The following is a 14,045-nucleotide window of genomic DNA, read 5'->3' as shown; positions in this document are numbered from 1 at the left end:
CTTTTCCCATTCTCCCCATGCCACCTTGTAAACTACCTCCTATCCACTTGTCAGCTTACCCCTGGCAACCTGGCATCTTACTGACCTGGTACATGCCCTTCTACTACTTTCATACTTATTTACTGTTTGACAGCAGCTGTCAGTGTCGTAGATTCTGGACCTTTAAATTTCAGAATGCAACAGCTGACTGCTGTTAGAAGTCATTTGCCTTCCTCCAACAGTTCTGAATTACGAGACAACTGTCAGAATGGAAGTATGGCTCCACATTTCTGAAGGAGCCCTGACTGCGATCTCTAATCAGAAATGTGGAACTCTTCCTATTCATAAATAAGGGACAATGTGGCAATCTGCATGAGATTGTCACATTGCCACTCCTCAGAAAATCCAGCCTAATCTATCAGGTAGACACTTGACTTAACTGTACAAAACACATTCATCCATTTGCAACATATGAGTACCTCCAAATTGGGCAAGAAAACTTGATTGCACTTGGCGTTAAACTTCAACTTGTACAGTAAAAAATAAGATTTCACTTTAAAATACTACTATAAATATTTATGAGGCTCATTACCACTCCTAAAATTAATGGATTTGATTCTATGACAAATAACCTATGGTTTGCTGCAGTGCAATTTGACAATGAACATTCATTTATGATGGTTGCAGAGAGGTTTCTGTTGTATTGTCAGCTGCGGAATTGCAAAACTTTAAGTTAAAATTATACATTAGAGTTTGTTCTGCTGTTGAATTTTCTAACTAAAATTCCTGTGTAAGTATGAAAGCTATGATATTTGTGGCTCTGTGCTGTTCTTCAGCAATTTAAACGTTTGGCTCATAGTTAGCGCAACAGCAGTAAATTGTCAACTTCAGCTATAATACACTGCACAGCATGATCATACAACTAAGCTTGACAACAGCTGCCCTGGATTTGGAAGGAAGGAACTGACTTTCAGCTGAGGCAGCCAACTCGAGCATTTGGTGCCTATTTGCAGTCAGCCCAGGGCCTGTGTAGTCTAACCCAGATTAAGTCTGGGGGGGATGTCTGAAGAAACCTGCTTTCTCTCTCTCTCCACTTCAGCAAGAATGTTATCACTAAAATGCACCTTTGCTGAAGGCTTATCTACAGACAAGAACCAGCAAAGAGAAAGCATGCCTGATGCAGTAACAATGCCACCACATTGAAAGGTTATACCACAGTAATGTGGAAGAAATAATAAATGCTGAAAGAATGCTCTTAAAATTCACTCTTCATTATTTCTGCTGGGGGCTGACAATCTAAAGAGTTAAAATCCATAGGTACTTAAAAGGCTCTATAGTTAAGATAAACGCGCTTTCATAGCTAGCATCTGCTTTCATTTAAAGACTGGAACCAAACACACCAAGGCTGGTCAAGGTTGAATGAGGGATAATGTTTTGCTGACCAAAAGAAAAGGAGTGCCTAGCATGGCTAGCTTTTATCTTGTCCCATCCCTCTGTGGTAATTAATGGTTAAGCAAAGTGAAGTAATTCTTCAAAACATGCCCACAGACTTTTTTTGAAATGGGTTGTTCCTACGCAATTTAAGTCAGGCAAAGTGAACAGTTTGCATCAAATGGGCAAATTAGACTTTAGTCAAGTATTGATGAATTTGTTTATTACAGGTGCTTGGCATGCTGTCATCAAATCCTGACATCAGGCACATTATGCCGACTAGTTACAGATATCAAAAATATACCCTTTAATTTTTTTAATTCTATGTACAGTGCAAAACATTAAAGTTACTCTGAGATTGTGCACACTTTAGCCAGGGAATGTCAATTCTGCACAGTTTATTTAGTGCAATTTGTAGCACATTCCAGGGTGCTGTATGACTGTCTGCTTGCACACCGAACAGGAATGGTGTCCATTATCTCTTTAAGATAAATGATATCAACCTTAATTTGGATATAACATCATTCCCTGAAAAACAGTAAAATGAGCTTAAAGTTGTGCATGGAATTCTTCTCTGTTTCAAACCCCAGATGACAGCTATTTGGACAAACTGATCAATGTAATACAGAGGTTTTCAACCTTGGCTTCCTAACCCTGAGGAGTCTGCTTGATCATCATATTTCTGCCAGTCAGCAGATTTCTGCACTGTTCTGTGTTTAATTGACTTAATAGCATATTATTTCAGTTGCTGAATAACTGAATACATACTTTCTACAATGCAAGATGGTTACTTCCCTTTGAATTGCTGACACTGTGTATTGGAAAGAAATATTTGCAGGGAGTTCCAGGGATTGTGTCAATATTTGCAGCCAACAACATTGCAAAAAAGTTTGAAAACCACAGTGCAGTGAAAACGATCTGTCAGGCAAAACAATGTTTGTTATTGTTTTATCAAAAGAGCTAACTTTAGCTAAATTTAAAGATGAAAAAGGAGATTTGCAAGTCAAATTGCAAACCCTTACAGTTAGAACAAGTTATTTACAATCTATTCATACAGCATAGCGTTTCATACTCTTGAGAAGTAAGAAGTAGTCTAACCTGTGCATGGGTCTCATTTTCCTGTAGCTGAATCTTGAGTGTATCGTACTCCTTTGAGACTTGCTGCATTATCTTCTTAAAGATGTTTCTGCGTTGTGTCAGTGTCACTTTCTCCTCCTGAAGTTTCTGTGTAACAGGTGGGACAAAAATGGTATGTTCATCATTCCTGCCAAATCAATAAAAGACTTGAGAGCAGAACTGCATCATACAAAAGGATCTGTCAAAATGGCCAAGAAAATTATACCAAAAAACATGCATTAGACCAAAATTTAAAAGTGATATACCATTTGAGATCAGGAATAGAAATCTTTTCCAGAGAACAGGTAGTGTGACAGGATGGGGGATCAATTAGATGTTGATCATTCAACAGAATAAGGTGATAGAAAAAGCTCTTTACTAAGTTTAGTAATATATCTGACACAGATAAGTCAGCTTAAATGCTATGTTTTATCTTTCAGATTGTCAGCAGATGTACATCAGAATGTCAGAGATAGTAAGTGAATGAAAAGTTGACTTATCCAAACTATAAGTGCTAACTTTTGCAAAAGGACTGCATGAGTGGCTCATGGCAGAACAGGAGGTGAGCAATTGATTATTTATTTTTCAATAAAGCTGTGCTTATGAATATTTATAATGAATTACAGAAATTGGAATAAGATAGGTGCAGAAGTGTAGAAGTAGATCTGATAAAAGGGCAAGAATGAGACACAGGTGCAGGCAATGACAAAACAGAAACTAACCATTGCCCCTTGATATTCAATGACATTACCATCATTGAACTCTCCATTATCAATATCCCAGGGTTACCATAGACCAGCCATGAAGCTATTGCAGCCACAAAGAACAAATCAGAGGCTAAGGATTATGAGAAGAGTAATTGTCTCCCCAGTGCCTACCGCTCAACATACAAGTCAGGAGTATGATGGAATATTCTCCACATGCCTGGAAGGGTACAACTCCAACAAGAATCAACAAGCTCAATAGTATCAAGGGAAAAGTCACCCTCATGATTGACTCACCAGCAAGAACCTCAATCTTCACTTCCTTCATCCACCATCATAGAGTCATAGAGTCACAAAGATGTTTCATATGGAAACAGACCCTTTGGTTCAACTCGTCACGCTGAGCAGATAATCTAAACTAAATTAGTCCCATTTGCCAAAACAGAAACTAACCATTGTCTCTTGATATTCAATGACATTACCATCACTGAACTCTCCATTATCAATATCCCAGGGTTACCATAGACCAGCCATGAAGATATTGCCCATATCCCTCTAAACACTTTCAATTCATATACCCACCCATATGGCTTTTAAATTTTGTATTTGTACCAGCCTCTACCACTTCCGCTGGCAGCTCATTCCATACATGTACCAGAGGCAGTGGTTTGTCCAATCTACAAGAAGCACTTACAGCAACTTATCCAAGCTACTCCGACAGTACCTTACAAATCCAAGGCCTCTACTACCTAGCAGGTCAAGGGCAGCAAAAATATGGGTATACCATCACATATATATTCACCTCCAAGCCACATACTGTCCTGACTTGGAATTATATTGCCTCTCTTCATTGTCACTGGGTCAAAATCCTGGGACTCCCTCTCTAACAGACTAATTGTGTACCTATAGCCCAAGGACTGGAATGATTCAAGGTGATAGCTCACTATTACCTTCACAAGATCAATAAATGTTGGCCTCGCCATATTCCATGACTGAATTAAACATAAAATCTCTCCTTGCACCAGTAGCGACATTGGTTCAGAAAAAAATATTGGAAATGTGAATGCAGCAGCTGAACACACAAAAGGCACCAAAGAATTATGGGAGACTATTTCACTTTTTGGTATAACATGATAATTTTTCATGGTTCTAACCTCTGCTGGAATTTCAGGAAATGGGAAAGTGAGCCTAAGAGATATATAACATTAACACCCATATTGTATGGTTCATTCAAGGAACCTTGGCTCACAGACTTTCAAAATCATAATAATCTAAACATATATTCTTACTGAAATATACAAATGGAGTCTCGACAGTATGAGAGGATATTTCCCCTTATAGGAGAGACAAGAACCACTTTATGATTAAAAACAAAGGGTCTTCCATCTAAACAGAGATGAAGAGATTTTATTTCTCTCATTGATGTCATTAAGGTTCTGGGATTTTCTTCGCCAGAAAACTGAGGCATGGTCATTAAACATTTTTTAAGCTGAGTTAGATACATTCTGAATCAACAAGGGAAACAAAAGATATGGGGTAGGCAATAAAGTGGAGTTGGGGGGGCCACAATCAAATCAGACATGATCTTACCAAATGCTGAAGCAGGCTCAAGGGGCCGAATGGCTTATTTCCTGATCTTAATTCATTTGTTTAAAAGAACATTCATACAAGACTTTCCACTCCAATGTGAAAGTACATCCAATCAATCCATTGTGGGCAATTTCTATTACCTTCTTTTTCTCCTCGCCAGCAGCCTTTAGTCCCTCTAAGTCATTATAGGTTTCCAGAGCATCTGTAATGTGCTGAATCTTTTCCTTTAAAGAACTTAATTCTGCACCAATCTTGCTTTCCAGTTGTTCAACTTTCTGAAGATCCTGTTGCAGCCGTTGGCTCTCTGGATGGATGGAGAAAAGGTAAGTTAAATCAATCTGTAGACAAACTTTCTCTTGTATATCTAGACAAATCAGAAACATATACAAAATTACAGCAGCCAACAAAAATACACAAGATAACATACAGCATAATTTATTTTACTGGGTCAACGTGGAGGATAATGTGACATATTCCGTCATTAGACAAGAATGCTCACTGAACATTGCTTAAGCTGAAAGTAACAGCCACCTGCATAAGTTACAGAGTAATTATTGCTTAGTCTCACAGTATGAAATATTTCATTTTCTGAATTGTTTTTCAATTTAAAATGTTTGACCAATCCACAGGAATACTTTCAGTTTCTTGCCTGATTGGCAAGCCATAACAGAAAGAGTTAGAAACCTAGCATTTCTTTTAACCTTCCTCTTCAGTATTTCTGATGTACACGGTAAAGTTAAAAGTTAAATCAGCACAATGTAACCAGACCATGGGGCTGTTCTCTTAAAGAGAGAGAGATGACCAATGAGGATTTAACCTGAGCATCGCCATACGATAGGTGAGAGGAGAGGTTGAGAAGGAGACTGCTTCATTCTAATGTCAGCCAGTGTGAGAACTGAACCCTTGGCGTTAGCATCACTCTACATCGCATATTAGCTGTCCAGCTAACTTACAGGTAAACCACATCTGTCCTGCAAAGGATGATTTAAAGTTTCATTTAATATTTGTAAAAAGGATTCAGACTATAGAAACTGCAACTTTGAAATAATATGCAAGTTGATTATGGTGCCTTTCTCTGGTGGTCAGCTTTATTCCATTACTTCTGTACTATTATAAACCTTTTGCTTGAAGGGTATCTGACAATAATGTGTCCTGCTTTGAGAAGTGACTGGGTTAAACCTTGAATTTACTATTTGATTCCGAAGATCTCAGATAACATACAACTGTTTAACCACTGGAATGCTACTCCCTTTCATCACTTGTAAACATTGGGTAAGGTTCTGCTGATAGAAAACTGCATTTTTCTATCATGTAAAAATTAGGACAAAGTTAAATTTCTAAAATACAAATATAGTCAAGTTAAAAAATTTCAGCATTAGTGTCGAGTGAATTAAAATCAATTGCTTAGTAATGCATTTATCTTTTGGAAAGTGAAGGAACTTAGTTGGAGAAATTCATTGAAATGGTTCCACAGGTCTATGATGCATGTTCACCTGCATTTTGGATGATGGGAAATTTTCTGACCCATTCCCAGACACTGATGGTGTTAAGCATGGCTGCATGATAGTGTCAACCATCCGCAGCATACTTTCACCTACTTTGCTCTCCAAAGGCTTTCACAATGGAGATCTTGCCATCAAAAGTAGATATTGCACAGACCAGAAGCTGCTCAATTTAAGATGGCTCCAGGCAAAGCCTAAGATTGTCAAGGATATTTTCAGAATTTTCTGAAATATTTCAGAATTTGCCGATGATGTTGTACTGATTGCCAGTTCACAGCTGAACTGCAATGTAGTCCAGACTTCTTCTCCAGTGCATGTGATCATTTTGAACGTACAATCAGCATAAAGAATACCAGACACTCCCAAGAAGGCCCAAGAGTGTCTGGTATTTCAGTCCATGACTAGAATCAGCAATAGATAAGTTAACTCATTTCAGCAGCACACTATCTAAAGCTGTTGATGACAAGATTTGTGCAAGGATTGCCAAAGTAAGTGTAAGACCACAAGACATATGAGCAGAAATTAGGCCATTCAGCTCATTGAGTCTGTTCTGCCACTCCATCATGGCTGATAAATTTCTCAACCCCATTCTCCTGCTTTCTCCCCTTTACCCTTGATCCCCTTGACACTTAAGAACCTATCTATCACAGTCTTAAATATATTCAATGATCTGGCCTTCCCAGCCTTCTGTGGCAATGAATTCCATAGATTCACCACTCTCTGGCTGAAGATGTCTCTCCTTATCTCTGCTTTTAAAGATCTTCTCTTTAGTCTAAGGCTATGCCCTCAGGTCCTAGTCTCTCCTACCAATGGAAACATCTTCCCAACATCTACTCCATCCAGGCCATTCAGTATTCTGTATGTTTCAATTAGATCCCCCTTCCCCAATCATTCTAAACTCCATTGAGTATAGAATCCTTGAATGTTCCTCATACGTTAGCTTTTGGTAGATTTTGAATGTCAGATTAGGAACTAATAACAGTTAGTTTGCCTCACATGCTGAAAGTCTATACAGAAATAGTCCTGCCCACTCTGCTCTACACATGTAAGATTTGGAGTGTGTAGCAGCAGCATGTCAATAAAATCAATCACTTTCCCTTGAGCTGCCTTCAGAAGCTTCTGAAGATCAGGTGGCAGGAAAAAATACAACACATGAAGTGCTCTCCTCACCTGGCATACTCAGCATCCACATCATTTTGAGACAGTCACAAAAAATGGAGTGGGCATGTATCTAGAATACCTGGCACTCATCTTGTCAAAGTGAATCTTTTTATGGAGAATTTGAGTCTGGGTTATGTTTTCACAGAAGTTAAATAAAGGACTGCAAGGGCACTCTGAAACTCCCAAATTAAGTCTGCAATGTTGACTTCATGATCAGAGATCCCAGTATCACTGCACCTTGTGCAATCAAAGAAGAAACAATGTGTCGTGTAATTCAAAAGTGACTATTTACCAGAAGCAGAGAAAATGCACGGAAAGGAATTCCCAAGGTAGCTAACTGACAAAACCTAATCTGTCTGCCATATTATTTATTTGAAGCAAAACCTTTCAGGTGCAGATTAGCCTTAACAGACTCTCAAAAACCCTTCTGAACCCTCCCAATCAGCCCAGACGATGAATATGGCCATATTTGCCTTCATGAATCAATAAGAACAAATAGCTCCAATGGAATTAAATAAAAACTGAAAGAACTACGATCGTTGTAAATCAGAAACAAAAATAGAAATTGCTGGAAAAAGCTCAGCAGGTCTGGCAGCATCTGTGGAGGAAAAAATCAGATTAATGTTTTGAGTCAAGAGACCCTTCCAAAAGGATTTCCAGCAATTTATATTTTTGTTTCCAATGCAAGCCTTCTACATTGCAGTATATTCTGAAACTTCTCCATTTTTCTATCTGTTCTTTCAAAAGTATTACTGCACTTCAAGGCTCTCAAAGATGCATGAAATGAATTACTGATACTTTACTGAGGAATAAAATATTGGACAGTCTTCATAATTATTCCATAAATGTTAATTAGGAGAATCAAAGACTCAGCAAGTTCAGCACTTCTTATCCAGTACTCTAAATGTTAAAAACAAAACACACATCTCATGTCTGGACAAACAGGAAGCAAAAGTAAGAAAAACTTACCATGTTACTCTTTACTTGGTAACAAATTTCATTAAGCAGACTTTGGTCGCTAAAATATGGTTAAAAGAAGAGGTGGGAAGAGGACATAGTTCAGTCCTTTCTGAGAAGACATTAGGGTCAAACCCATCAACCTGTACTCTTTAGAGTAATGTATTAACTTGACTATCTTGTGGAAAACTTTACATCTAGCTTTTACCCGTTTCAGGTTTTTTCTTTTAATACAAAAATATATTACATTTTGTTAAAAAGAAGATAAAGCATTTTAAAACATGCTTCAATAATCTTAGTTAAACGTCAGATACTAGACCATACAAAATTCACATCAGAAAACACCTAACAGTACTTTTTTAGCTTTTCCAACAAGAAATTACTTTCTTTTTTAATTTGCTAACACTGTTCTACATCAAAGTATTGTACAAATACAATCCAAGTAATGAAGACAAATAGTCTGTGCATAAAAGTTAGATCTGACCTACAGTAATTTTAACAGATTATTAAGGCCAGGCTCAAGAAGGAAATCCTGAACAACAATACAAGTGTCAGTGGAGTCACTAAATGCTTATAAGAAACTACACCCATCTAGAAAAAGTTGTTTAACACAGGCACCGGAATTTTCTGCACCATTTGTTCAGCTGATGGTCTTATCAATATTCTGATCTTATCATATTTTGCAACAGTAAAACAATTTGATTCTAAGTTACTGAATGCAAGCTATTTGAAAAGCAATAGCTTGCATTTGTAGACCATCCTGAAAATAAAAGTCAGTCTCAAAATGCATCATAGAGAGCAAGGGGGAAAAAACAACATGAGACCAAAGGAGGAAATACTGGGAGGAACTGAAGCTTGGTCAAAGTGAAATTGGTGTCATTAAAGAACTGAGGGAAGTAATATAGAGAAAGAATTTCAGTGAAGGATGGCTGCTGAAAAGGTCAAAGTCAAAGGAAGTGAGGATGTGGAGAGATGGCAGTGCGAGAGAAGGTTACAGAAAAAGGAAGGCAGAAGATGGTAGAGAGGTTCAAATACAAGGATTGTAAAAAAAACCATTGTCAGATGCTAACATTGCTTGCTAGATTGGCATTTACTTACTTTTTACAACTATATGGTTTACTAGACTACTTTAGACGGCAGTTAAGAATTAACAATTTTGGTTTTGGGTCAGAGTCACAAATAGACCAGGTTATAGAAGAACTGCATTCTTTCTTTCCAAAAGAACATTGTGAACTAATTGGGTTACTACAACAATTTGAGATTCATGTTAACCTTCAATCACACTTTTTTTAAAAACTGAATTTGGACAGTGCAATGTATAATCTTGAACCTGTGTCTCTAAAACATCAGGAACAGTTATTGGCAAAGATGCATTGGTTCTAGTAAACCTTCTGATTTATCAGAACATTAAATCTTTTCGTCAGTGCATTCCCTCCATAGCTGGAGATCTTTCCTCAGGAAGGAGAATAAAGCTGCACACAATACTCCAGGTGTGGTCTCATCAAGGCTCTGTACAATCACAGCAAGATATCCCTACTGTTTGAATCTCTCACCATGAAGGCTGATGCACCATTTGACTTCTTCACTGTCTGTGGCGTCTGCATACTGATTTCAGTACAAGAACACCCTGGTCTCGGTGCAATGGCACTTCCCCCTTTCCTAGCCTTTTGCCAGATAATAATATGCCTTTGTGTTTCTGCTACCAAAATGAATAACTACACATTTATCTACATTATAATTCATCTGCCGTGTATTTGCCCACTCATTCAATTTGTCTGAATTACACTGAAGCATCTTTGCTTTCCACTCTCACCTAGCTTTGTTTGCAAACTAGGAGATATAACATTTAGTCCCCTTATTGAAATATTGCATACATAGTGTGACTAGCTGGGGTCCAAGCACTGATTCCTGCAGTACGCTACTAGTTACTTACTGCCTGTTAAGAGAAAAATATTCCTACTTTGCTGGTCTGTTCTCTAACAATGACGGCACACTACTTCCTATCCCATGTGCTTTAATTTAACATGCTTAACTTCTTATGTGGGATGTTAATCAAAACCTTCTAAAACTCCAAGTAAACCACATCCACTAGCTCCCTCTTATTCGCTCTACAATTTACATTTTCAGAACATTCCAGGAGACTTGCCAAACATGTCAAGCACCCTTTCATTAGGCCACAATGACTCTGTCCAACCTGTCACGTTTTTCAAGTGTTCTGCTTTTAAATCTTTTATAATGAATTTTAGCATTTTCTCCACTCCTAATGCCAGGCTAACCGGTCTATAATTTCTTGTTTTCTCTCCACCTGCTCTGTTAGATAGTGGACTGACATTAGACACCCTTCAATCCATGGGAACTGTTGCATAATCTATAAAATTTTGAAATATGACCACCAATACATCCACTCTTTCCAGGTTACTTCCATAAATGCTCTAGGAGGAAGAATATCAGGTCCTTGGGATTTATCAGCCTTTAATCCCATCAATTTCACCAATTCCATTTTTCTGCTAATACTGATATTCTTCAGTTCCTTCAAATTACGAGAGTCTAGGTTCCCCAACATTGTTGGAATGTTATTTTTGTCTTCCTTTATAAGAACAGAACCAAAATATGTATTCAATTGGTCTGCAAAGTCTTTGCTTCCCATTGTAACTTCCACTGCTTCTGAAAGGATGGCAACTGCATTTGTCTTCATTAATCATTTTCTCATCAAATACCTATAAAAGTTTTCATGATCAGTTTGAATGTTCCTTCGAAGCTTACTTCCGCTATTCAACTTTCCCCTTTTAATCAGTCCCTTTATTCTCCTTTGTTGAAATGTAAATTTCTCCCAATCTACAGTTCTGCTTATTTTTTTGGGCTAATTTGGATGCCCCCTCATTGTACTGCATACTATTCCTGGTTTCTTCTGTTAGCCATGGTCGGGCCACCTTCCCCATTTTATTTTTGTGCCAGACAAGAGTGCATGATTGTTGAAGTTCGGCCCTGCACTCTTTAAATGTTTGCCTTTGTCTATTCACCTTTAGTAACATTTCCCATTTTATTACAGTCAGCTCACACCTCATGCCATTGTAGTTTCCTTTATTTAGATTCTGGGCTCGAGTGTCAGAATCAGTGATGTCACTCTCCCTCTTATTGAAGAACTCTATCATATTATGGGTCACTCTTCCCAAGGGGCCATGCACAGCTAGATTTCTTTCTCATTATGCAATACTCAGCCAAGGATGGATCATTCTCTGGTTGATTCCTCAATGTATTAATTCAGAAAGTGAAAAATCACAACACCAGGTTATCATCGTTCAACAGGTTTATTTGGAAGCACTAGCTTTTGGAGTGCTGCTACCTGATAACCTGCTGTTGTGTGATTTTTAACTTTGTCCACCCCAGTCCAACACTGGCTCCTCCATATCTTAGTTCAGAAAAGCATTCCATACATACTCCAGGAATTCCTCCTCTATGGTATGGTTACTGATTTGATTTGATTTGCCCAACTAATGTTCTATTTAAAAACACCTGTAATCCTTTAATAATCCTGTAATATACCTAGTTGTCCTGTAATTCACCCTACATTTGAGACCATATCATTAATGCACACCACAAACAGCAAGCACAACAGAATTGAGCCTGTGGAACCCAGTGGAAATACACTTCTAGCCATAGAAACATCCTTATATCATCACTTTTTCTTTCTGCTTCACAGCTAATTTTAAATCCAACATGCCATTTTGCCTTGGATCCCATGAGCTTTTTTTAAAAATCAGGCTGCCATGAGGGACCATATCAAAAGCCTTGCATTACTTACAAGATTATAAGATATGAGTAAAATTAGGCCCATTGAGTCTGTTCTGCCATAATAGCTGATAGTTTCTCAGCCACATTGTCCTGACATCTCCCCATAACCTTTGATACCCTTACTTCCTGAACAACATACTGGGTTGCCTCCTCAAAACATTTGCTGAAGTTTGTCAAATACAACATTATCTTCACTAATCCATGCTGATTATACCTGATTAATCCATTACTCTCCAAGCACATATATGCTGTCTCCAAAATTTTTTCTGATAACTTTACCATCACTAAAATTTGATTTATTAATTTGTAATTTTCTGTTCTAGGTCATCTTCCTTTTTTTTAATAATGGGACAATGTTAGCAGTCATTTAGTTCCCTGACATCTCACCGCTGTCTAGAGAGAAATGAAAATTACTACCAGGGCTCCGAATATCTCCTCCCTTGCCTTTCCCAACAGCTTGGGATACATCTCGTCCTGGCATCTAGGACCCAATACTAAGTCGTTAAACCTGCCAATATCTTCTAAATTTACTTATCATAGAATTTCTACAATGTGGAAACAGGCCCTGCAGCCCAACAAGTCCATTTCGCCCCTCTGAAGAGTAACCCACCCCGACCAATTTCCCCCACCCTATATTTACGCCTGACTAATGCACCTAACCTACACATCCCTGAACATTATGGGCAATTTAGCACAGCCAATTCACCTAACATCTTTGGATTGTGGGATGAAACCGGAGCACCAAGAGGAAACCCATGCAGACATGGGGAGAATGGGCAAACTCCACACAGACAGTTGCCTGAGGCTGGAATCGAACCCGGGTCCCTGTCGCTGTGAGGTGGCAGTGCTAACCACTCAGCCACTATGTTGCCCCCTTCTTCTAATGCTTCACAGTACATGACCCTGGTGCCTGGCTTTACCTGAATGTATTTTTCCATTATGAAGATTGATGCAAAGTATTCATTAAGATACATGCTCATATTTTCTGGCTCCAATCACAGATTACCACTATAGTCCCAAGCAGGCTGTCCACCTTTCCTAGTTATTCTCTTGCACTTCTTATATTTTAAAAAAAATCTCTTCAGGTTTTCTTTCAATCCGCCCACAAATGCTTTCCCATACACTCCTTTTGTGCAGTCTGTGCTTGCAGTCACAGAGAATAATATTCACTTTTTCTTAGCTGTTTTGATGCTGTGGGCAATAATTTGACAGAAACATTGCATGGTCAAACGTTCATCGAGATGAATCTTACTTCAATTATCAGAAATGATAGATATGCGGAAATATATTTCAATATTTTATACCATCAGTCAAACCCTTGGCAGTTGTCTGGGATTTCTGCATTTCGGTTTCCTTGAAACTCAGATCCTCCTGCATGGATTTCAGTTCATGAGCTGTTATCGAGGAGATCTGCCTCATTCGATTCATATTCTGCATTGCAAGATCAAAAGTAATAAATTAAACATTGCTAAAAAACATTGAGCAGGATCTCATGCAGATTGTCACACTGTTCCTTTTTTTTTAATGAAGTGAGACAGCGTCATAGATAGGATGCAGAGCTGGGCTGAGAGGTGGCAAATGGAGTTTAATGTGGACAAGTGTGAGGTGATACACTTTGGACGGAGTAATCGGAATGCAAAGTACTGGTCTAATGGTAAGATTCTTGGGAGTGCAGGTGAGCAGAAAGATCTCGGTGTCCATGTGCACAGATCCCTGAAAGTTGCCACCCAGACTGACAGGGTTGTTAAGAAGACATACAGTGTTTTGGCCTTTGTTAATAGAGGGATTAAGTTCCGGAACCAGGAGGTTATGC

The 14,045-nt window shown here is 38.3% G+C and overlaps 1 protein-coding gene across 1 annotated transcript in view; it reads right to left on the bottom strand.

Annotated features, from left to right (window-relative positions):
* ift74 (intraflagellar transport 74) overlaps window positions 1-14,045 on the bottom strand; it is a 116,518-nt gene that overhangs the window by 14,079 nt on the left and 88,394 nt on the right. The window contains exons 15-17 of the mRNA XM_060846200.1: window positions 13,537-13,663; window positions 4,961-5,124; window positions 2,509-2,634 (exon numbers count right to left, since the gene is read on the bottom strand). Of these exons, the coding sequence (XP_060702183.1) occupies window positions 2,509-2,634; window positions 4,961-5,124; window positions 13,537-13,663 (417 nt within the window). The remainder of the gene's footprint in view (window positions 1-2,508; window positions 2,635-4,960; window positions 5,125-13,536; window positions 13,664-14,045) is intronic.

This window comes from Hemiscyllium ocellatum, chromosome 2 (assembly GCF_020745735.1).
Source record: "Hemiscyllium ocellatum isolate sHemOce1 chromosome 2, sHemOce1.pat.X.cur, whole genome shotgun sequence".
Classification (NCBI taxonomy): domain Eukaryota; kingdom Metazoa; phylum Chordata; class Chondrichthyes; order Orectolobiformes; family Hemiscylliidae; genus Hemiscyllium; species Hemiscyllium ocellatum.
Note: the sequence above shows the minus strand (reverse complement) of the source record. Positions and strands in the feature narration are given on the sequence as shown.